At 45.1% G+C, this 25360-nt stretch overlaps 1 protein-coding gene and 1 long non-coding RNA gene across 3 annotated transcripts in view; both read left to right on the top strand.

Annotated features, from left to right (window-relative positions):
• The window catches only part of dlc1 (DLC1 Rho GTPase activating protein), a 73906-nt gene extending 58984 nt beyond the window's left edge, over nucleotides 1–14922 (top strand). Inside the window, exons 8-18 of the mRNA XM_084686203.1 lie at nucleotides 429–492; nucleotides 2637–4294; nucleotides 4451–4630; nucleotides 6318–6477; nucleotides 8068–8275; nucleotides 9102–9318; nucleotides 9496–9610; nucleotides 11134–11373; nucleotides 12330–12547; nucleotides 12773–12946; nucleotides 13205–14922. Of these exons, the coding sequence (XP_084542329.1) occupies nucleotides 429–492; nucleotides 2637–4294; nucleotides 4451–4630; nucleotides 6318–6477; nucleotides 8068–8275; nucleotides 9102–9318; nucleotides 9496–9610; nucleotides 11134–11373; nucleotides 12330–12547; nucleotides 12773–12946; nucleotides 13205–13304 (3334 nt within the window). The 3' untranslated portion in view covers nucleotides 13305–14922. The remainder of the gene's footprint in view (nucleotides 1–428; nucleotides 493–2636; nucleotides 4295–4450; nucleotides 4631–6317; nucleotides 6478–8067; nucleotides 8276–9101; nucleotides 9319–9495; nucleotides 9611–11133; nucleotides 11374–12329; nucleotides 12548–12772; nucleotides 12947–13204) is intronic.
• A 1755-nt stretch (nucleotides 14923–16677) lies between these two features.
• Nucleotides 16678–18613, top strand: LOC146236501 (uncharacterized). 2 transcript variants are annotated; one of them, XR_014740847.1, is made up of 4 exons: nucleotides 16678–16816; nucleotides 17379–17450; nucleotides 18299–18390; nucleotides 18491–18613. It is a non-coding gene; the product is annotated as an uncharacterized LOC146236501 (long non-coding RNA). The 2 variants fall into 2 exon arrangements; XR_014740846.1 differs by having other exon boundaries at nucleotides 17379–17459.
• Nucleotides 18614–25360: the final 6747 nt, after the last annotated feature.

Raw genomic sequence — 25360 nt, 5'->3', positions numbered from 1 at the left:
TCTTCCCCTCTTTCTCCTCCTCTTTCTCCCCCTCTTTCTCCTCCTCTTTATGGCTTGGCAGGGAGAACTTTGTGTGTAGAATATTTGGAAATAATCTTTTCTGTAAATGTTTTGATCCAGGTGCTTGTAACAAGGTATCTTATTAACAATACCTGCTTCATTGATAAAAGTCCTTATAAAATGTTTATTACCTGTTACTATGTAAGTGTTATTAAATTTGGGTGTTAGAGTTAGAGTTATCATGAGATTAGCGTTAATTAATAGGTAATAAGGCCCCTAAAATATGTTTATTTATATAAATGCTAATAAGACTTCCTAGCTTACTAAGGCCATATTATCCATTAACTAGCACAAGCACCTGGATCTAGAAGTCACAACACCTTTTCTAATTTGTCTGTCGCTCTCTGCGTGTGTGTGTGTGTTAACAGGAGACTCAACACTCTAAACAAGTGCGCTCTGATGAGGCTGGAGATTTCGCCGCAGAGAAAAAGAGTAAGTTGTTCCCCCCACCCGCACACACTCCTCTCCAGGAGTCTTTTTCTTTCCACCAAGCGCACATCACAGTGAAAAATCCCCCTCTTCAGCTCATCTACCCCAATTGACTTTTCCTCTTAACGTGCCAACTTTGGTTCATATTTAGCCATAGGGTGAAATAAGATCTCCTCTCATCTCTTCTTAATGAGAAGGCACCTGTCATTTTTTTCTCCTCCAAGTCCCTTGTATGTGACCTGGGGGTAAGGGAAGATGTCTTTTATGTCTAAATGAAGGGGTAAACCATTTCTCCGCTCCCGCGCTCTCCCTCGTTCTTGTGTTCTAGCTGAGACTTCCTCATACTTGGAGCATGCCATAAAAGGGAATAGTATGTTGAGTCCAGGTCTATGTTGCCTTCAACCAAACCATACTCCTCTGGGCTGTGTGTAGGGTACAGGTTTGTCTGTGTGTGTGTGTGTGTGTGTGTGTGTGTGTGTGTGTGTGTGTGTGTGTGTGTGTGTGTAAGGAGGTTGGTGGTCATAGTGTGTAGGAAAGAAAGACAAACTGTGCATGTCTATGCAGGTCTCCTTCACACACACTTGCGTGTGCTCCTTGGAACAAAATAAACCAAAACGACTTTGGTCATCTTTGATGAATGACAAGCTTCAACACACCTCTAGACACCACACACTAACACACTCTGAAGTAGCTGTTTGTGTCTGGTCCATATTCTGCTAGCAATAACCCCCAATGCTATGATTTCTCCAAACACTCAACAGATCCATCCTTGCTCCCTTATGTGCTACTGAACATAGGCTTGACCCTCGACCATTGGTGTGTCACCCTTTATTGAAGGAGTCAACAAGGGAGGAAAGGGAGAGAGAAGGAGACCGAGAGAGAGAGCAGTTATGCACTTTAAGCCAACATCCCCCCCAAACCAGACTTCTTAGGAATGCATTGATCTCCTCACGTCTCTCAGGCCACGTCTCTCTCCTCCTCTCTCTCTCTCTCTCTCTCTCTCTCTCTCTCTCTCTCTCTCTCTCTCTCTCTCTCTCTCTCTCTCTCTCTCTCTCTCTCTCTCTCTCTCTCTCTCTCTCTCTCTCTCTCTCTCTCTCTCTCTCTCTCTTTCTCATTCTTCCTCTCTTGCTCTCATTCTTTCTGTCTCTCTCATTCTTTATTTTTTCCTGTCACAGCTCAAGCCGTGTTCTGTCACACCAGTAGCACCTTAACAGTACACGCACATCCAGCCCTTAACACCAGCTCATTCTGCACTGAATGAGCTGGTGCATGGTCACTTCTTCTCAGCCAGACTGGTTCTGCTGATCAAAGCCCCAGTGAGGAGAGGGGCTGTCGTTAAACAACAACCCGGTGTCTCTGTTTTATGGACTCTCGTCGCCACAGCTATTATCCACCGTGAAGGAGCCACCTCTCAAGTGTCCGGTCTCCCGCGCCCCTACTTCGAACGTGTGTGTGTGTTAGAGAATCACTTTCAGGGATTATGAAGTCTAGACTACTCTTCTTCAAAGGAGAAAGTCCAAAGTATTTATCTGACGTAAAACAGTGTATTGCTGTGTTGTGTGTGTGTGTGTGTGTCTGTCGTGGCCTGACATGGACAGCGTGTAAACTCTGAGGGTCAAAATGGAATTTTCTGGAGCTCCCTCGAGGCAAATAAACTACAGTGGGAAGAGGGTAGAGGTGGAGAGTGTGTGTGTTTGTGTGTAAGAGAGAGATATTCTCTTTGTGTGCAACAGTGATTTTGTGTGTGGGATTATTTTGTCATGGACCATTTCCACAGTACTAGCAGCTGCCCTTCGTGTCTGTGTCTGCTCCTCATCAATGTTAATATCCTTGTGGTCATGAGGGAGTCAGCAGACTGGATTCCATCTCCAGCAACCTTTGCTCTTTCTCAAGACTTCCCAGCCACTAGATCCGGTCTGTGATCCACTGCTGTGATCAGTGCTCTCTGAGGGGCAATGTTATTAATGTACCTTGTGGTACTGAGGAAATGAATCTAACAGAACCAAAACCTGAATCTGAAATTGAACTGGAGCTTTTCATGTAATAATTCATGTTTGTGATTGTCGTTTCCACCTCTTCTGACCAACAGTGTCTTCCCTCTTTCTTGCTGTTTCCCTCATCTTAACCTCCGCCCCCCCCCCCCTTAGAGCGAAGACTCTGATGAGGACGAGCCGTGCGCCATCAGCGGCCGCTGGACCTTCCAGAGGGACAGCAAGCGCTGGTCTCGTCTGGAGGAGCTGGAGGTCTTCACCTCCACACTGCCCCAGACAGGAGGAGGGGCTCAGGCCCCGGTCACCCAGGACCAGAGGCCTTCAGCGGGCTCGCTCCGTGCCGGCCACAGCTCCGAGAGCGTCCTGACCGACCTGAGCGAGCAGCCGGAGGTGGCCTCTCTCCACAGCAATGGTAGCGGAGGGCCAGGAGGGAAGAGCGAGGGCGGAGCCTCCACACGCCTCTCTGCGCCGGCCGGCGCCACCCGGGCCAGCTCCGTGGTCAGCGTGTGCTCGTCATCAGGCACAGGGGGGTCGGGGGGAGCCAACGAGGACTCTCTGTCCGACGGGCCCCCGCCCTCGCCGCTGGACACGACGGGGCAGTTCACCTTCGAGACCAACCCTGGGACGGGGGGAGAGGGCAGAGGTGTTGAAAGAGGAGAAGGAGGCGAAGGGGGGAAAAGCACCCGCTCGCGGGCGAAAAGCTTCCTGAAAAGGATGGAAAGCCTGCGTCTGCGGAGCGTGGCCACCTCATCCAAGAGGAAGAAGAGGGTGGGGCTCAGCGGGAAACTGGAAATCAGTGGCCCGGTGATCAAGGAGGGTCTGGACGACGACAAGCTCCGCCGCCTCAACTGCGTGGACATCGGCAGCCTCAACCTCAACCACAACCTGAACACGCAAACGCTGAACCGCAACCACTCCGTGTCCTACTCCACCCAGACCAGCAACGGCAGCACAGGAAGCAGCGGCAGCAGCCAATCAGAAGCCAGCAGCGGTAGCGCCGTGAGCACGCCGAGCCCAGTGACGCGCGCCCGGAGCCACAGCACGGCGGCGGGATCCACCAAAAGGGGTGGGATGTACCTGGAGGGCTTTGACCCCTTCAGCGTCCAATCACAGCAGCCCAAACAGCAGCCAATGGTGCCCCCGGACTCCAAAATTCCCCAACAGCAACTGTTGAGTCAGGCTAGCAACGGAGCAGTTGCTGAGCAAAACCACCGGAACACAGGCGCAAAGCGGCGAGAGGAGGAGGAAGAGGAGGAGGAAGTAATTTTCTTCTACCTTCCCGAGGGTCACAAACCCGGAACCTTCCCCAAAGCTCTCCGTAACGGAACTTCCCGTGATGAGAACGCCAACGGGCCAGAGAATGACCGTTTGACCGTTGCCGGGGGACGCCAGAGCCTCCGCCGCCCGACCCGCCGCGTCTCCGCCTGCTCTGTCGACAGCCGCCTCAGTTTCTATGACAATGTTCCCTACAACGAGCATGTGGAAGGGGAGGAGGAAGAGGAGGAGGAGCCCAAACTGGAGGAGGTGCTGGAGCGCGTCAGCGGGCTGCAGCGGTTCGTCAATGCCTGGTCGGAGGGCATGGGCGGTGAGGAGGAGGAGGAAGAGGAGGAGGACGAGGAGGAGGGAGATTCCGATTCGGCGTTGGACTCTGCCTCGCCATGTCCGTCCTCACCCCTGCAGAACCGCTTGGAGGAGGCGGAGAACGGGAGCGACCAGGACAGCACAGGGAACCCCCTGGGGGAGGCGGAGGGGGAGGAAGGGATGAGGGAGAGGAGGGACTCTGGAGTGGGGGCTTCCCTTACTCGCTCCAACAGGTCACTAAAAGTTGAACCCTAACACATTTCTACGTTCAACATACATTTACATTTCCTCATTTACGTTTACTTATCTATATTCAATACCTCTCCACCCCCCAACCTCTTCTCTGCTCCCCTACCACCACCACCACCACCACCCCACCTCTCCTCCAGGCCCCAGAAGCTCCGCTGGCCCAGCTTCCAGAACTCCCACCGGCCTGGACCGGCCACGGCCCAGCTCCAGGTAGGCAGCCAGTCGGTGCTGCAGATGAACCTGCTCCAGAAGCTCTCTCTGCTGCAACTTACCGCCCTGCTAGAGAAGCACACCCCAACCAACAAGCACGGCTTCAGCTGGTGAGTGGACGGACTGATGGACAGACAAAGCGGAGTGTGTGTGTGTGTGTGTGTGTGCGTGCGTGTGTGTGTGTGTGTGTGTGTGTGGACGAGCAAACAGACTTGTGTGAAATTGTGGTGAAATTGAGGTGGCTGGACTGATTGATAGGGCACACACACGCAACTCAGACTCCCATGATTGTACTTCTGTATTGGGGCGACATGAAGGGACCAGCAGGCCTACAGCTGTCTTATCTCTTTTTTCACCCAGTAACCCCTCCATCCCCTCATTCTTCTCTCAATCCCTCCTCTGTCTCTCTGTCCTCCTCTGTCTATCTCCAGGCCGTTCCACTATTTTATGTTTTAAGATCGGCTAGGGTTTCACATTCTTTTCCCACGCTGCTAATTGCCAGGAACAAGTGTGTGCGCTCCTCCCTCAACAGCACAATCAGGGTTTTTTCACGCACATGAGTGTCAGGACGAAGACTTGGGACTCGGGCTGCATCTCGGACAGTTACCTGGTTGAGATTGTGACGCTCCCTGCTCTGTGGCTCTGAGATAAATGCACACACACTTAAAACACTGGGCGCATTTGTAAAGCCATTATATGACCCTGGATGTGTGTGTGTGTCTGCGGCACACAGAGTGACATTGGTTGGTGAGGGGGACAGACGCAAATACAAAGAGCGGATGTGTACTGCATTACGACACACACACGCAGACACACACACGCAGACACACACACGCAGACACACACACGCAGACACACACACCCTTGCATACCTCCCTCCCCCCTCACTTCTATTGTCTCTAATCTTGTTTATCCTTCTGTCCTTAACCTGGAGACAGGCGTCTTTGACTTTTCTTCTTAGTTTTGGTCAGTTTACCTTTTATAGTGCCACATTCAGCTGTAACTGAGCCTTAACAAATTATATTGAAGTGGGCGAGGGGCCAAAGCCACAGGTTTCAACACTTTATCTAGCAAGGTGACACAATCTACAGCAAGAGGTGTTAGCTAGATCATATTTACAGTGCCATTGACACATAACCGGAAAAGTCTTTGCAAGCCTAGATTGACTGAGAACATATCTAGTAATGACCAAAATAACATGTTTAAAATATGTTATATTTCTGGTGTATGATTATGAATCAACACCCATGAAAACCTAGTCAATCTTTTTGAACCTATTTCAATATTTTCTTTACAGAAAATGTAAAGATTTTTAACTCATGATTACCGGAAATGCTTGTAGCCTACGTCAAAAATACCTATTTTTTTTGCCACCCAAGGAGAGTGCTGCTGTTGTTAGTTGGGTCAGGCCCAGGATGTTTGTCCTGTAGAGTGGCTGGTGCATTGTCTGTTCTGTCCCTGTTTACTTAAGTGTGCGTTTACATTGTCGCAACAACTCTGTTGCCATGGTGACAGTGAGCAGGTCATAGTCCAAAACACCCCCTCAGCTCTTTATTGCATAACAGCCTGACGGGGATCTCACACACACAAGTTTGTGTGTGTGTATGCAAATGGAAGGTATTGGTAGTAAATTGCGCATGAAGTCTAGACGTGTTTATTCTTATAAGTGGGCTACACTCCTTGTGTGTGATTGGGCTGTTTTTAGCTTGATGAGCTATCCAAGAGAGGCATTAAGTGTTCACATGTGTGTCTATGTGCTAACTTGCTCCTGCATGTCGGTGTGTGTGTATGTTACAGGGTTGTGCCCAAGTTTATGAAGCGTATCAAAGTACGCGACTACAAAGACAGGAATGTGTTCGGTGTGCCGCTGCTCATCAACGTCCAACGCACGGGCCAGCCTTTACCTCAGAGCATCCAGCAAGCCATGCGCTACCTACGCAACCAGTGTCTGGACCAGGTACCCCTCACACACACACACATGCACAGACGCACACACAGACGTACACACACACACATATCTACTGTACAAATACATACACACGCCCACACATGCACAAACACACACGCACAAACACCTGGCACTGTGTAACAGAACACACACACACTCAGGTTTAGATCCCGGCTTAGGGCTGGGCTCAAAATATTCCTGCATGTTTTTTTTCATCTTGTGCTAGTATGTAAGGCTGAGTAGTGTGGTTTCCACCCTCAGCTGCCTAGACACACACACACATTGAAATTCATACACACACATCACAACTGAAGATGGCACATATCCTGTGTTTAGGTGTTCAGACAGGTCAAGGTTCGCCAAAATGAGAGAGACAAGGGAGGTGGCAAGGTGTGGTATATTACATTTACATTTAGTCATTTAGCAGACACGCTTATCCAGAGCGACTTACAGTAAGTAAGGCGACATTCCCCCAAGACAAGTAGGTGAAGTGCCTTGGACACAACATAATTTGGCACGGCCGGGAATCGATCCAGCAACCTTACTAGCCCAATTCCCTAACCGCTCAGCCATCTTACTATAGGGAGAGGAAGAAAGATGAGTAGAAATGGCAAATGAGGGCACCCCGGGTTAGTACGCCTTCCACTGTCTCTCTCTCCAACTGTCTCTCCAACTGTCTCAATAAAGCTCCAACTGTCTCTCCAACTGTCTCAATAAAGCTGAAAAAAGAGAAAAGGAAAGGACAAGAAAGGCGGCGATAGAAATTAAATGAAGGAAGGGAATGAAGGATGACGTTGGCTCCTCTACTGGACAACACATCTCTTTCCAGTAGTGATGAAAGGCTGATGGGAAGGGTTTTCTCTTCGGTCAGGCCTCTCCCTCCCCTCCCCTCATCTCTGTTCGCTTTCCCAAGGATGCCATTTTGAAACAGCCCCATAAAAGGCCATTGATAAGCACAGGCCAGTATTTCTCTTCAGGCATTCTTCAGGGCATCACGGGGTCCTCTTGGAAATAATGCAGAGAATAGGATCTCTTGTGATGTAACCATGCTGACAGAAAAGAGCTTGCTTGGTTTTTGCAGGAGAATTGTAAACGGCATTCCTCTAAGATGTCTTCATTTTGCTTCTGTGTGTTTTCAATTCATTTTCTATGTGTCTTTGTGTGCCTGATAGTTGTGTTATGCATTTTGATATGTTCTTTGCTGTGTTTTAATATATTGCACATGGAACCTGGTGAAGCCAAAGATGCATTTTAAGAAATGGATAATGACGTTTTATCTTATCTTTTGTTTACATTATTCTTGCAAAAACCTGAAGCATCTGACAGGCTAGCAGACACCATCTGCATTACATCACTGTCCTAGCCCCATGGGTGTGTGTTTAAGACTTATGAAACTTGTGTACACACTCTCATGGCCTCTCTCTCCCCCCCCCCCTCTCTCTCTCTCTCTTTGCCTCTCTTTCCATCTCTGTTTCTCTCCTTCTCTCCCTTTCTTACTCCCTTTCCCTCTCTCTCACTCACTCTTTATCTCAAATGTTCCTCTCTCCTCTGTTTCTTTCTCCCCCTATTCTATCTCTCTATTCTATCTCTCTCTCTCAGGTGGGTTTGTTCAGGAAATCAGGGGTCAAATCTCGTATCCAGGCACTTCGTCAGATGAACGAGGCGTGTGGCACCGATGGGGGCGGTGTCAACTATGAGGGGCAATCGGCGTACGATGTGGCGGACATGTTGAAGCAATACTTCCGGGACCTTCCGGAACCTCTGCTGACCAGCAAGCTGTCTGAGACCTTCCTCCAGATCTACCAATGTAAGTGTGCACACACACACACACCAGTAGGCACATACACACAAACACACACACCAGCCCATTTCCTTGCACATCCATCAACATGCATTATACACTTATTATACACTAATAAAAGGTGGAGATAGAGGAACACCCATAAGCACACACCTGTGGATGTGTAGATGCATGTTCACCACCAATACCTCAGAGGGAGAGATTGGGAAATGTGTAAGAACAACAAACAAAAAAAGAGCAGGAAATAGTTGGTGAATGATGTAGTGTGTGGAATATATCATATATAAACAGACACACACACACACCAGAACACAAACAGGCATAGTATTGACAGGGACTTTGTATATGACTCATTGTTTTTAGCTCCAACTGACAGTTTGTCCTTGGCTGTGTTGAACTTTTGTTTCTAACATTCATGGACGCACACGCACACAAACACACTTACATAACTAACTTTTTAGCGTGCAATCTCTTAAAACTAGATCGAAATGTGTAAAATGACCTGAGGCTTAACCGATGGACACAGATAAAGGTGCAGTGTATGTATGTGGTCTTACAAACAAGCTGAATGGTTGGACATGTCTCCCATGTTCACAAAGCCACCATAATCATCTGTTTAGTCGTGCATAATCTAATCCATCTATCGAAAAGCTAATCAAATTGCCTTCCTTCTTTCTACCCCTCGATCTATCTCCCATTATTTCTCTGACTCCCCTTCCACACACATCCACACCCTCACACCAACACACAAACACACACACACCTACCCGCCCATCAATGCACCCACAAACACCAACACACCAACACACCTCCACACACCCCCTCCACACAGACATGCCCAAGGAGCTGCGTTTGCAGGCGGCGAGGTCGGCCGTGCTTCTGCTCCCGGACGAGAGTCGCGAGGCGCTGCACACCCTCCTGTGTCTGCTCAGCGACGTCACGGCAGCCGTGGCCGAGAACCAGATGACGCCCACCAACCTGGCCGTGTGCCTGGCGCCCTCACTCTTCCACCTCAACACGCTGCGCCGCAAGGAGAGCTCCTCCCCCAGGTGAGGAGTGGTACTGGGGCTTTGAGGGTTGCCATTTGTGTGTGTGCGGTGTGTTTGTGTGTTGGTGGGTGGGGTAGGTGTGTGCATCTGTGTGCGTCTGTGTGCGTCTGTGTGTGTGTGCTCTGGTGGTGTGGATTTGTGTGTGTGTAACAAAAATGTGTGTGTGTGTGTGTGTAGGGTGATGAACAGGAAGCAGACCCTGGGGAAGCCTGACCAGAGGGACCTGAACGAGAACCTGGCCGCCACCCACGGTCTAGCCCACATGATCCAGGAGTGCAGGAAGCTCTTCCGGGTCAGTGCAGGGTCCTAGTGTCCCACCCACCAATCTTTTCCTGTTTGACCTCTCTATGGTCTACTACTACTATAGTGATTGTTAGGCAGTGTCCAGTAAAGACAACGCTTTACTGGATACAGGCTTGTTCCGTACCTGTTGCTTGTTGATTTTACACCAGACTGTTTCATGAATTGGTCAGAGCAGGTGAGGTGTTTGGAGGACCCAACAGTCTTGACCTCTGCTGGCTCTTAGTCCTGCAGCAATGTCACGCTGTGGTGTGTTTGTCCTGCCAGACTTGTTTAGTCTCGGTTACGAAACAGCTTAATCCATGGCCTGTGTGTTTTTTTCCACCCTGAGTGTTTTTGAAACAATGTTACGGTTACATAACACGCACGCCTCTTTTTTTTTACCTGACCTGGTATTACTCCATATTTCTGTTTACCCTGCGTCCTGTGGAATCTGTGAGCAGTAGTTATGTAAGTGGCCTTCTGGGAAGGTAAAACACAGTAAAGCTCCCTGTGTTGCACTGCAATACCCACAATGCTTTGGATCCCACTATGGGGGTCGGCGAGCCAGTCAAAGTCCCAAGGTCCAGCGAGGAGGTTTGTGATTGTAGAATAGCAAAGTGAGGATGTAGGGTGGATAGCAGAATGATTGGTGCCAGTTGGCTACAGGTAGGTTAGAGCAACTGTTTTTGTGGAGCCATAGGAAACAAACTGCACTGTGTGTGTTTCATTAAGGGGACATTGAGCTTGCAAGTTGAGCTAGCGAGCCACATGCCTTATTCAATTATTAAGCTCTTTCAGATGTAGACCTGGAACATGGAAATAACATTATCCTCTCCTGATGGCTTCCAATGATTGTGTTTATTCTGGACTGAGTGGTTGGGGATGGACGATGATGATGAAGATGATGATAATGACAAAGATCATGGAAGATCATGTGGATGAGGATGAGAGGGGTTTTTATAATGATGATGATGATGATGATGATGATGGTGATGGTGATGATGGCCTAATAAGATGAGAGCTTTATATACTGATTGCGAAGACTCTTGACGGGAAGAGAGAAGAGAACAGAGATGCTAAAAGCTTCCATATTACTTTCTGTCTGTCTGAGCCTGATGTCAAACTGAGTTTTTAAATCTATAATCTGCAGAGGCTGGGTTCCTATCAGGGTGGCTGAGGCCAGATAGATAAGATACTGCACCTGGTTATTTCTGGTAGCATGTTATCTTTTTTGTTATCTGAACTAGATTTTTTCGGTTTCTAAGGGAAAGGTCACCCGAAATCGACCAACCTTGACAAACCGGGTTAAATTGAAGCTTTTGCTCAGGATATGGGGCTACAGTTAAATAATATTGCACATACATGTATAACGCTAACCTCATAGGCCTGATAATAACCATTTAAAACTGCAGAGTATGTCAATGTTCCTCATGTTAATACTAACCCATCCACCTAATGCTAACCATAGATAGCGCGAGCGTTGATAATCCTCACGCTAACCCTAACCCGAGCCTCCCTCCTTCTCTCCCACAGATCCCGGAGGAGATGAACCGTTGCCGGAACTCGTACATGGAGCAGGCCCTGGTGCCCCTCAAGCTGGAGGAGTTAGGGGGTGGGGCAGGGGGCGGAGTGGAAGGACCCATGGGCGGAGCCCCTGGATACCAGACCTACCTCAGGGACAGCCTGGACGCCATGCTGAAAGAGGCAAAGGACAAGTTCAAAGGTTACGACAGCTGCTCCACCTCTGAGCACGCTGAGCTGGCCTATAGGAAGGTAAGACAGAGCGTTCTAGTGTTGTGGTGGTGTTGTGTTCGTGGTGCCTTGGCCTTCTGGGGGGTATTCCAGAAAGCTGGTTATGCAACATAACCGGGTAAGTTACTCTCCAGCTGATACACAATGTTGCAGCAACTTACTGGCAATGTTGCCACAACGCTGGCTGTCATATGAGGAGTCAACTTACCCGGATATGTGCATAACCTGCTTTCTGGAATACCCCCCTGATGGTTTCTAAAGAACTGTTACTGCTTCAGACAAGAAAATTACACATTTTCTTTATTTGGGTGTTAAGCATGTACTGTTTAAAGACATTTTTAAAACAGACTCTAGTTAGAAAAAAAACCCCATCTCTACTCTATTTTCCATTTCCCTGTTTTTTCTCCTTACACTTATGGAAAAGCACAAGTGGGTGTTTCCTGTGTAGAAACACATCCGTGTGAAAGTAGCCTGGCCCTCAGTCTCCCTCTCTCCCCCCTGCACTGGACCCCGGCCCAGAATGACATCATCTTGACATGAACACACACACACAAGCAGATCTTTCCCAATACACAAAAACGCAGTATTTTGCCACATACACACACAATCAGCTCTTTCTCAACGAATAGACACACAGTTTTTACCAACACACACACACCAACACGGCTCTATCTATGCATTCTGTCGGGTGTGAGGCCCAGGTAGAGGTTATCTCCTCCACAGCCTTCCTCCCAGTCACAAGGCCCTCGATCAGCACACAGCTGACTGATGGGGTCCATAAGGAGAGGCCAGGCCTCTAGGATATCACAACACTGGATGTTGTGTAATGTTTCCCAAACAGAATAACACACATACTTGACTTAAAAAATGATAGTATTCTGTATCTGACAGCCACGGCCAAGACAACTGTCCTCCTGACCACTGTCTCCTCTTAGTTTCAAAATCCACTCCAGCTCTCTGTGCTCCCCTCTCTCCAGGTCCATGACGGCTCACCGCTGCGTCTGTGGAAGGTGTCCGTGGAGGTGCCCGCGGGGCCTGAGGAAGTGCTGACACGGCTCCTGAGGGAGCAGGCACGCTGGGACGAGGACCTGCTGGAGAGCAGGGTGGTCGAGACTCTGGACCAGCGGACTGAGATCTACCAGTACGTCAGGAACAGCATGGCCCCTCATCTGCCCCGAGACCACCTGGTGCTCAGGTAAGAGATGGAGAGAGGGAGGAGAAAAAGGAGGAGAGAGAGAAATGAGAGAGGGTGAGAGTGAGGGGGATATAAAGAGTGAGGGAGAGAGAGAGAGATAGAAAGAGAGAGAGAGAGAGAGAGGGGGGGGGGGAGGAGAGTGTGTTGGAAGGTTGCTTAGTTGGTTCATGTTGAGGTTTCTACAAGCTCTTCATCCTCATCCCCCTCTCCTCTCCTGTCCATCAGGTCATGGGTGACAGACCTACCAAAGGGCGCGTGTGCGTTGCTGTGTACCTCTGTCGAACACCAGGGAGCAGCGCTGCTGGGTGTGCGAACCAACGTGCTTAGCTCACGCTATTATATCGAGCCTTGCGGTACCAACAAGTCTCGCCTCACCCACATCTCCAGGACCGACTTCAGGTAAGCTAACCAGCATCCTAGACTGATGCACAACAAGCTTTTGTTGAAGATTTCATATAGATAAAGGGATAGTTCACAACAACAACAACATTCTGAAGGCGATGAAAGGAGAAGAATAAATCTTGAATTTAGTCTTTAAAACAGTGTAGTCCTACACTTTACATAAACAAAGTTGATTTCCATCTAATTTACATCCTTACACATTATACATGGGTAATAAAATGGCGCTAAGACATGCTCTTTGGTTTCTGTTTTCAGGGGCCGTTTCCCAGAGTGGTATAATAAGCTATATGGACACCTGTGTGCTGCAGAGGTTGTGAGGATTCGAGAGTCCTTCACCAACCAGATGGAGAAATAAGACGAGAACAAGCGTCCAAGGACACAAAGTCCAAATCTGAATCCTGCCCAGGTGGACACCCAGAGACTCTGTGGTCTCCACCCAGAGACTCTGTGGTCTCCACCCAGACTTCTCTTCAGAACAGACTCCGTCCAACTCTGACTAGACGGATTTGAGGGTGGGGAGCCAAACTCCCTTATAGATTAAATAAATAATAAATATTGATTTTATATATACACAATGATCGACAAGCCTAAACAAATCGACTTCTGAACAGACTTTCCTTCACTAACGAGACCTTATTTGGAGCCATCCCATTGTTCTGGTGCCAGTTGCCTTTTTTGGTGACTGGCGAAGGACAATGTGACATCACAGTCAAAGGAAATGGTGCCACTGGGATGAATAGAACAATTTGCAAGGGGTGCTACTGCTTCTGAGAAGCGAGAATATTACTTTGTGTGTGTGTGTATTTGTGTGTGTGGGTGTCCAAGGTCTGCATGTCCATGAATGATTGATTAATTAGACATACTCCATGCACTGGCTTCCAGTTGCAATATACTGTGTACATACAAAATTATGTTGTGTCTGTGCGTCTTGTGTGTTGTGTGTGTACGTGCATGTGTGTTTTTCTGTTACAGTTATGCGGAGGGATGAATAAAATATTTCGATAAACAGAAAGACAGTTCATGAAAGAACTGCCGAATCAATAAATAATTGTGAGAATGTATTTTGCAATACATGAGCGAGGTGACAGTGAGACCAGACTTGCTAGTTGGTGGATTGAGAGAGATGTTAGAGATGGATAGGAGAGTGTGGGTGGGTGGGGGGGCAGATATGGTTGGTGGTGTCGGGAACACCATGTCAAGGGAAAAGCCATTTTAATAGTAACGTTTAACTGAAATGGTGACCAAGATTGGATTTGATTGACCAAAGGTTTAGCTTTTAAGACAAAAAAGGTGTTGGAGGAGGTGGATATATGAAGAAAACAAATTTCACTCATTTTTCAAAAATGGCCACCACGTGAACACCTGAATCACAAATCACTCCAAAATGTATCTGAGGACAACATGACAGCTTGTGTTGTCTACCACACTAATGAGGTGGGGGGGGGAGTAAAGAGTCAATAAGAAAGAGAAAAGTGTCCTTTTATAAAGGGGGCGATTTTACAGGTTTTACTGTAAAGAGGACACAGTGAGGGAAGAGAGAACGTATGTGTCACTTGGAAGAAGGAAAGATCATCTTTTGTGTAAACTTCTTTCTCTGTGTGTATGTCTGTCAGTGTTGCCTTAAATGAAGTTGAGATACTTAATTGTGATCTTTGCTCACATATTCCTTCCGAATAATGGAACATTATTCTTCTGCTAATTGTAAATGACTAATTTGCTAAGCCATGAGGTCACACTTTGGGTGTGTCCATTTATGATATGATGCCAAACAACGCATGACAATGATGTTTTAATTTAAACCCCATAAACAGTATTTATACCTCCAGTAAGTTTTGTTTTGTACCATGTTGTGATTTGGATATGTTACACCTAAGTTACAAAAAAGAACAAATGTTTTATCTTTTTTATTATTAATATTATTCCTGTACATATTAAAATCACATTCAAGTGCACTATTAAATGTATAAAAACTACACACTATGTTGATTATTTTTTAAATGGTAATATTGAAAATGTTGAGCTGATTTAAAAATGAAAATTGTGGGCTCTTTTTACTAGCTCTATCTTTTTCTCTCTCGCTCGCTCTCACCCCCCCTCCCCCCGCCTCTCTCTCTCTCTCTCTCCAGAACGAGAGGGATAGAGGTGGGCACTGGGAGGCTGGGTAGATGATGATCTCATGGTCCTCTTACATAAGGGCCGTGCTCAGCAGCAGACAATGGAGCTCATTGTGCCACAGCTGGCTTGCGAGAGCGATGGGGAGCTGGGGGGGGGGGGGGGGGGTAGCAAGGAGCAGGTTCATGGGGGTAGAAGGAGGACTGGAGGACCCCAGCCCCCTGAGAAAAACAGAACGGGGAGGGGTTGAAGGCTAGCAGGGGCCACCTGTGGGTCAAGGGAATCTTTCCCACAGTACACGCAGGCACACATGCAGGCACACAGAAATGTGTCCTCGCACTGCATTCTACGTACCACCCTAACTGGCTGCACATTTACTGTGAGCTCTGTTGCATGGCACAAACACACACACACACACAGGCTTTAAAACACATAACACTCAAACTCAGGTATTTGTACGTAGGTTTTACTACCACTGTCTTAAACTAACAATTTCCATATTAGATAATGGCAGGGCAAAACTGAAATAAAGGGAAGAAATTTGCAGGACCCACACACCCTCTGTGGGGATAACACATGGAGGTAGTGGGTGGTATGGCCTGTTCTGTGCCAACAACACCATTGACTACTGTAGGAGCACACACACTTTATACATGATCTTCTGGAGTTTTTTCAAGGACCCAAAGATAAAGAGTTTCCAACTCCTTCTGTCACCACACGCAGGCATACACATTGTATTTATTTGTGCACATTTGTGTGCAGGGATGGGGGGGGGGGGGCAATATGCATGGGCCTGAATATGAATTTGTGTGTTGGAATGTGTGTGTTTGTGTGTTCCCGCATATGTGTTCCTTCTGGGAACCTAAACACCTCCAGTACCAGATAAGGCTGACCTAAAGTCCACATCAGGGCCGCATTCCACCAAAACCCTTTGAGAATGGAGAGGATCAGGGTTCCCACATTGATAAACGAACAAAAAGTTCACTGACAGTGTGTGTGTGTTCTAATTCACACTGTGTGTACACACCAAACCACCACTAGAGGTCGGGCCTTCACCCCAAATCGCCACAAAAAGTGCTATTTTCATACCTTTCCTTAAACGCCCCCTGTGTGATTCTGTCTCTCCTACACTGTACATACTCAATCTGACAGCAGATGGAAGCATTTATACAATATTACAATTAGATGGAAGGTTCCCTTTTGTTGCTATAGTTGGAGTGATGGGAGACACATACAGAGACACTTCTGGGTAGCGTTTAAGAAAAAGGCATCAACATTGTGAATCAGGCTTCAATAGTCCTAAATAGCCTCTCCAGTTACTAATGTTTATTATGTGAACACTTGGAAAGGGTCTAAACACATTTTCACAATTGGTTTTAAATTGTTCTGAAATCAAAGGGATATACTCTTTGATGTTTAAAAAAACGTATTCACAGAATGTATGTTCTGATATTTCTTTGGGATTCCCAATGCAGCCTCTAACGTGGCTCATTGTTCCAAGTGATGTTTGTGATGTTCCTTTTTGTGTCCAGCAAAGGGCGTGTTGAAGGCTCTCCAGGGTTGTAGACATTCTTTATGTCCAGCAGATGGCGGAGTTGTTCTTCTGTGAAAATCTCACTGCTGTGGAGGGCCATTTGTTTTCATAGCACCGAGAAGGGGGTACCTGCAGAGCCGGAGACCCCGGACATAATATTTTCCTCCAGTAGTGAATATTGTAGGATTACGGCTCAGAACAAGATGGACTAGAATCGGAGTGTAAGTACCCAATGTGAATCGCGTATGGTTATGTTTAAAACAATTCTGGTGTCTTGAATTGGACAACGTTAGTTAGCTAACTTCAACTTTACTGCCGAAATCAGTTCAAGACACTGGAGTGTTTTTCAACGTCAAAAAAACTACTAACATTCAGTAGTTATTGCAGTAGCTAGCTATTTCTACACACAGCTTCCAAACGAACGGTAAATTGTTACTCTGTTTGTTTAATGAAACAGTAGCGCGACGTAGCTTATGTAAATCAAGTAGCCTATTGTTCAACATATTTAAGTTAGCTAAACGTTCAAAACAATTCTGGTACAATTATCTGTTCACTTTAATAAGTGAACAGATAATTTTATGAAATACAAACTTTTAGAATATTTGTTTTGTTTTATTGAAACCATAGTACGATTTTGGCAAGCCCAACTACTGTAGGTGTCTTATGATAAAGCCAGCACATGAATAAAAAAAATGATAGATTAAAAAGCAAGTGGATTTGATTTGTCAGCTAAACGAAATCTGCAGCCTACTGTCTTAAAAATTAACCATATAATTGTTGTAGGCCTGAGTATGCTGAGGAATCTGTCCCTGCAGAATGGTCTTCATCTCTGGACCAGTTTATCATCGGAGGGAAGTAGAGAATGTACATTCTCTGCACAATGCCATACAACTTTATAATCTATTATTAATACCTTTATTATCAACCACTTAAGTAATGCTAATTAATGTACACTACTTTGTTAGAGTAACTGATATTTATGCTTACCTAGATGCAAGGCCGTAATCGTAATACATATTGGGGAGGACACATCCCTCCAATATTCAAATCTGGTCAAAATGTCGTCGTCCCCCCCCAATATATTGATATAAATGTGTGTTAGGATAATTTCTCAAGTAATGCACAGAGTCGTCGGATTCAAAGAAAGTACAATAGTTTAATGCTTGCCAGCAAGGAGACAAAGTCTGATCGCAATACAAAGTTTGTCCGCTAGCATGTTGTGCTAGCTAGCTATTTAAGCAGAACCGCTCTTTACAGTTATTGGTTAAGACAAAGGCATGCAAATGTTCCATTGCTCTTCTTCATTGGCTCCTTGCATAGACCTGGCGCAGGAGTGTGTGCGTGCGTGTTTGAGTGTGTGTGCCTTTTGACCCCTGTAAGCTTGACCACATGATTCACCCAACACAGATAAGGCCAGACATCTTTTATGGCCTCTCCAGTAAGAGAGTGGTCAGCCCAGGTCACCTTGTTTACATATGCCTCGTGTTCCCCAAAGTTCAGATTTGGGGGTAGGCCTCTCTCTACACACAAGGAATGCTGAACACAGAATCATTCTTATACAGGATAAATGTGCTACATCTTCAATTTTCCCAACAATGTGCTACCCTACGACAGTCAACCACGCATGCTGTACAAAATTATCATAACAAAAATTAATTTGCCCCCCCCCCCAATGTTGACTCCATGGCTATGGCCTTGCCTAGAAGTCGAATTGTCTGTACTATTTCAGTGAAGTGGAGGAGTTTTATAAAGGGATATCTAAACAATTGCACACTGAAGGGAGACCATTTAATTAGTAAATAGTGCTGTTACCGACTTCACAATATGGGGTTTGAATATTGAAAGGTCAGGAAAATATTCATATTTGTTTTTCTTGCTTCTATCTCTCATTGAAGGATGAAGTTGTATGGAGATCTAGATGGAAGTCTAGATGGAGTCATATGGAGGGGATGGAGTGATATGGAGGGTTGATTGTCATTGTTTGACAATTATTCAAAATAAACAATGTATATCTTGAATCTGCCCTGAGAGTTAACCTTGTGTCTTGCCTCTCTAACATTACACATTTGTGGTTGAGATTGAGTGACTGCAAAAGCCATAGCAAATAGAATAGAACTTCACTTTTCCAGAACTTTGTGGTGTCAGACACATCCAAAATGTAGCATCCACACAGGCATGTGCAGTATTTACAGGTATATGAAAGAAGATCTGATCCACTGACATGTGGTCAATGTTTTGAGTCATGTCCAATACAAAACATCATCTAGCATGCCCATCCACACCAAATGAAGCATCCTCATGCAGCCCATCCACCATAGAGGTTCACCACCAGCAGCAGAGAAGGAAGCGGTGGATCTTCCGCAGCACCACCATCCCACATTACTCAAAGAAAATGTTTTTTTTTGTGATGATGACATTAAATAAATTAAAGTATAACAGATTAGAGTTAAAGTTGTATTTCCTCAGATAACTTTGATATTTATGTATAATAGAGCATAAAATAAGCCTCCCTGCTTAGGTCGTTGCCCCCGATCCCCGGATAAGCGGTAGATGACGGAGACGGAGACGGAGAGCATAAAATAAAATAATGAAATGAATCACAGAATATGTACATTGCATAAGTATTTTGACAGTATCCTGTGTGTGTGTAGCCTGGCTGCCAGCCCAACTTCTCCCGCCCACAAAAAAATTTGTTCGGGAAGCTGGGTCTGGAGGGTCTCGTATTGGGGACAACTACAGAAAACCCAGAATCGGGACGGACCAATGAAATTGCCAGGGCGGGCTTTATACGATGAAGGACAGATGATCAACAGTAACGTAATCAACAACGTCACGAAAGAGCCCTTGGGTTGAATTCGTTTTCAACCAACAACATAATACGTTGCTCTGATTGGTTGTAGGTCTATCCAATTGAGCGTAGAGGCATTTGTTTTTCCGAGTTCGGTTGCTCCGTACTCAAAGCCCAACGGAGAGTTTTCAGACTCATATTCTGACTAGAATTATGAGTATGACAACGTCAAGCTAGTGTGTGTGTGGAATTTAATTATCTGCAGTATGAATGAAGGATTTACTCATGTTTAGTAGTTGTATTCCCAACAGATGTGGTTACATTCTGTTAAAGGCACTAGAGATATTCCACCAACACAAGCCGAGCATGTGCTTTTAGTTTTTCCAGATGGGAGTGCATGATGCAGGAAAGTAAGGGCAGCATCCTCGAGACTTCTCCACTTCATGTAGGCAAACTGGAGTTGATCTGCCAGGTTCTGGATTGTCTCTTGTAGTTACAAAAGTATCAGACATTCAAAACTCTTCATCACCACTGATGTAAGAGCTACATGTTGGAAGTAATTGAGAAGCATGGGTCTGCTCTTCTTTGGAACAAGGCAGATGGCAGAAGTCTTCCACAGAGCTGGAACTGTGTGTTCCTGCTCCTCCAAGAACCAGTTGAACAGTTCACAGAAGACAGGGACAGTTTTTTGTAGCAGGTCTCCAGGAGCTTGTGATTACTGATGTTATCAGGACATAATGCTTTGTTGACTTTGGCTATTTGGTGAAGTTAAGCCCTCTAGAACGAGTTCAGAGTATCTGCAAAGGTGCCACAATCCTTAAGGCTCATGTTACAGAGTGTACATTGGTTCTCTGTAGTCCCAGAAAACTTTTAAGGCCACTCCAGACATCACACATCTGTCCACATTGATATATTTTCCACCTTTTCTGTAGGGTATTTTAGCTTCCTTAATTTGCTTAGGCCTACTTCATTTTATCACATTGATATATTTTCCACCTTTTCTTTAGACTATTTTATCTTCCTTAATTTGCTTACTTAATTTGATCAAATTACACTGGAACTTGACATCTATGAACTTTTTCAAATTGTGTTTTTAATTTCTTTAATTATCCAATATTTATTATTTGAACATGTTTTCAAATATTATACCTTTCTATATAATTGTGTCATCAAACATCATCACATGAGTTTTCCTTGTTTCTTGCCTCTTAAACCATTCAAATATCTTGTTGCGATCTAGTGACACTGCCTTTCAATTCGCTAGGTGGTGCTGTCAGGGTCCTGAAACTGCGGTCCTGAAACTGCAACTCTCCGGGGTCTCCGGTTCTGCAGGTTCATACTATTGAGTCTAACCCTGGGGAGAGGCGAGGTGAAGGTTAGTACATGCTGCTTTACTGTTGCTGGGACCCGGATGTCACAGTTGGCTGGGCTGTCTGCCAGGGTTACTGTAGGTCAGAGCAGAAGAAGTCTTGTCAGTCTGTTCATTCTATGCAACCCACCCAGACCATTCACATCATAAAAACATGCAAAGAAATCATGCTGTTTGGATTTGATACAGTTGTCACAGTCATAAAGAGCCATTTAAGATAGTAAACAAGTTAATCTGTTTACTCTGTTTACCAATTAATCTGTGGATTGTATATTTACCTCCCCCTCACACACGCATGTAGACACACACAAGACATACACACACATAGACACACAGACACGCACAAACACACACAGACACACACACTAGCCCTCTCTGTATCCTGAAATATTTGTTTTTGTGAAAAGGCCATCCAAATAAGATAAGGGTAGAGTCAAACAGGGACAATCTCTGTAGCCAACAAAACCTTACATAACGAAAGGTCTGGCCATGCATCCTCCAAGCCTAAGGGGCAGTGTGCTTATTACCTAGGCACTAACACCAAGCCCTCACACCCTGCTGCCTTCTCTAGAAACAGACACTTCACATAGTTTCAATGCAGCGAAAGCATGTCACAAAGTTGTTGATTATGGTGAAATATGTCATGCCAAAGCCATGATATATCACAAACAGAATTCTTCACTTCAAGAGTTATAAATGTCATGCAATGTTTAAAAACTGGATAAATATCTAACAGACTCGTTATGAGAGTGTAATCCAGACTTGTCTCTGACATCATAGAATATTGGATTCAGGATTGATCACAACTCCTCAACTCCAGTTGACCACACTGTTCTACAAATCTGTCATGCAGTTTCTTAAAGGCGGCAAGAGGTTTTGTCTAAATATGCTGGTGAAGAAGATATGCTGTACGTACAGTACGGCTTGTCAATGACTCCAAAGTCCACATGGGCTGGATTTCCGGAATTGGCATGTTTTTATGTCATTCCAATCTCTTCCTGTCAACATCCTCTTATGGTGTACCAATCCACCCATATCCCATATAGTCTGTAATAAGCAGACTCATGCATCTAATTATGCTTTTTTTTTTCTCTGTACAGAGAAATGTTCTGTCTAGCTGAGCTGTTAGCCTACTTAGCCACTAATTTAGTAATAAAAAGTAGTGTGAGGAGACATCGTTTGAGGATATACGGTACTTGTGCTTCTGGTGGAGATTGCCAAAAACTTCAAGAGGGTTGAGAGAAAATAAGTCTTTAAGGTGAATTACATGACTGGTAGGTCTTAGGTCTTATTGACCTTATTCCGGAAGTCACAATGGGCGCGGCCATCCGCGTATTCTCATTTCCGGTTTAGATACTTTCCACTTTATAACGGTGCTAAAAGACAGTGCCTTAAACAGGCTCTGGTACTCATTTATGGCTAATAGAGATGCCCAGCGTCAACTGCAGTTTGTGGCTGCCATAACAGGTGGAGAAGACGGAATCAGACCCTGTATTATCATTGTTTTGACCATGGAAAGAAGAGGTCCGAGTGTTGTGGGCCGACATAATTTGCATCGACCTCCAACCAAAGTTGAGGATCTGCGTCCCTGGCTGAAGGCGCTGAATTAAAAAAAACCTGAAGTTTCCTTTTGTCTGCTCGTATTAATAAAGGGTGTAAACTAACTATATTTTTGTATGTTTTAGTGTTCTCAATTCATGACATAAGTAGATACATGATTATAACCAAATGTATGGGCATGGCTGTGAGCAAAACAATTGCTGCAGTACATCTAAATTTAATATAAAGCTTTTGAAACAACGCGGCAATCAAATTATTTCATGCGTCTTTCTAATTGCCATTAGATAGGAGGGAAGATACATATCTTGTAAGTTTTAACACGTTGCATATCGCTTGTACCAAAGCCCCTCGAAGAAAAGGTTGTTACTTTTTATTATTACAGCACAATTTGTCACTCATACATTTGCAGTTTATGGCTAATAGCAGAGACCTGATGTAAAAACTAGAGCCTCAAGTAGATAAACAAGAAGCTAGCTAACGTTCTACTGCTAACAGTGCTAGCTGGACGGTTTAGAGGGGAAGTCTCAAATACATGTACTGACTGTAAAATTAATCACACGACTGAATTCTAGAGGACCTAAGCTTTCGAACAAAGTATAGCAAATGCATATGCCCTGCAGTGAAATCGTAAGAGTATCTTAGCCTATGTTTGTGGCTAATGTGATGCCTGCATATCGCAGCACAGCAGAGTGCAGGGCAGCGATCTGACCGGCAAACGAATTATATCAACACTTAAAAGTCGTTTTCAAGCCATCCAGTGAAAGGGTGTATTGTTGACTTGTTGTAGCACACGAACATAGCACATCTTGCACAAATCCACCAAATGATTTAATATTTTAGCAGAGGGACTTCTCGGCAGTTCTCCATTGAATTGAATGATATCCCCGGTAAAGCGGAAGTGCAAATACAACGGAAGTGCAAAAAGATGAAGAAAGTGGGCGGGGCGGAATAAGGTGAATACAACTGTATAGGCTACACAAGATAATACCCTGTCATTCCCTGTAGACCTACAGTAGGTTATCAAGGTTTGCATGTGTGTTCGTGTCCGTGGCCGTTTAAATTGTGGGGGATCATAAGTCCCCAAGAGTAAAACAAGGAAGATGATCTTTGTTCTCACAAGTTCAAATCTATTCCAATCATTTATTTGTAGGGGTTTGGTTAGAATTTGTGTTAGGGTTAGAACTGAATTATCGCTTGGGTTAGGGGTTAGCGAAAACTGAATGTTGAAAGGTATTCATCAGTCCCCATGCTAGGCTAACTTTATGCGTCTGCCATTTAAATGGCAATTGCCGTTTTGTCACATTAAGAAAATTGGATATTGGTACTGTTTCCTCGACTGTTCCCTAGAGGTTAAACAGCCCTGATTGGCCTAAGTCACATTCTACAAGAGTGAGTCCTAAAGTATGATGCTTCATGGATGTTTTCCAGACATTTTTGTTTATAGTCTATAAAATCTTCATGGGGACCAAATCCAAAGAACCTTGCTTAAGTAATCTTTCCTTCCGAAAATCATGTATACATGATTAGCCTAACTGATTTTGCCACCCTTGTACTGTAACACCAAACGTGGGCCGCTTCGACTCCGAAATGTTTGAAAACAAAATGTGTCAACAGATAAACCATTCATCCTCGAACATGGTGTCATGGCTTACCATAACGGTTATGAAAAGTGCTTTACCTTTCCAACTAACGACACAAATTTGTATATGCTCTTCGTATACTTGTTATGAAACTTACAACACACGTTTCGTAACCCAGGGATTTTAACCAATCACCACACGCTACTGATAATCACGTGATACCGTTTTTATATAATAATTTATATATGGCTAATAGAGATGCCCAGCGTCAACTGCAGTTTGTGGCTGCCATAACAGGTGGAGAAGACGGAATCAGACCCTGTATTATCATTGTTTTGACCATGGAAAGAAGAGGTCCGAGTGTTGTGGGCCGACATAATTTGCATCGACCTCCAACCAAAGTTGAGGATCTGCGTCCCTGGCTGAAGGCGCTGAATTAAAAAAAACCTGAAGTTTCCTTTTGTCTGCTCGTATTAATAAAGGGTGTAAACTAACTATATTTTTGTATGTTTTAGTGTTCTCAATTCATGACATAAGTAGATACATGATTATAACCAAATGTATGGGCATGGCTGTGAGCAAAACAATTGCTGCAGTACATCTAAATTTAATATAAAGCTTTTGAAACAACGCGGCAATCAAATTATTTCATGCGTCTTTCTAATTGCCATTAGATAGGAGGGAAGATACATATCTTGTAAGTTTTAACACGTTGCATATCGCTTGTACCAAAGCCCCTCGAAGAAAAGGTTGTTACTTTTTATTATTACAGCACAATTTGTCACTCATACATTTGCAGTTTATGGCTAATAGCAGAGACCTGATGTAAAAACTAGAGCCTCAAGTAGATAAACAAGAAGCTAGCTAACGTTCTACTGCTAACAGTGCTAGCTGGACGGTTTAGAGGGGAAGTCTCAAATACATGTACTGACTGTAAAATTAATCACACGACTGAATTCTAGAGGACCTAAGCTTTCGAACAAAGTATAGCAAATGCATATGCCCTGCAGTGAAATCGTAAGAGTATCTTAGCCTATGTTTGTGGCTAATGTGATGCCTGCATATCGCAGCACAGCAGAGTGCAGGGCAGCGATCTGACCGGCAAACGAATTATATCAACACTTAAAAGTCGTTTTCAAGCCATCCAGTGAAAGGGTGTATTGTTGACTTGTTGTAGCACACGAACATAGCACATCTTGCACAAATCCACCAAATGATTTAATATTTTAGCAGAGGGACTTCTCGGCAGTTCTCCATTGAATTGAATGATATCCCCGGTAAAGCGGAAGTGCAAATACAACGGAAGTGCAAAAAGATGAAGAAAGTGGGCGGGGCGGAATAAGGTGAATACAACTGTATAGGCTACACAAGATAATACCCTGTCATTCCCTGTAGACCTACAGTAGGTTATCAAGGTTTGCATGTGTGTTCGTGTCCGTGGCCGTTTAAATTGTGGGGGATCATAAGT

The sequence above is a fragment of the Hypomesus nipponensis genome, chromosome 22 (genome assembly GCF_054491055.1).
Source record: "Hypomesus nipponensis isolate SF chromosome 22, ASM5449105v1, whole genome shotgun sequence".
Classification (NCBI taxonomy): Eukaryota; Metazoa; Chordata; class Actinopteri; order Osmeriformes; family Osmeridae; genus Hypomesus; species Hypomesus nipponensis.
This window is presented reverse-complemented; position numbering and strand designations above follow the sequence as displayed.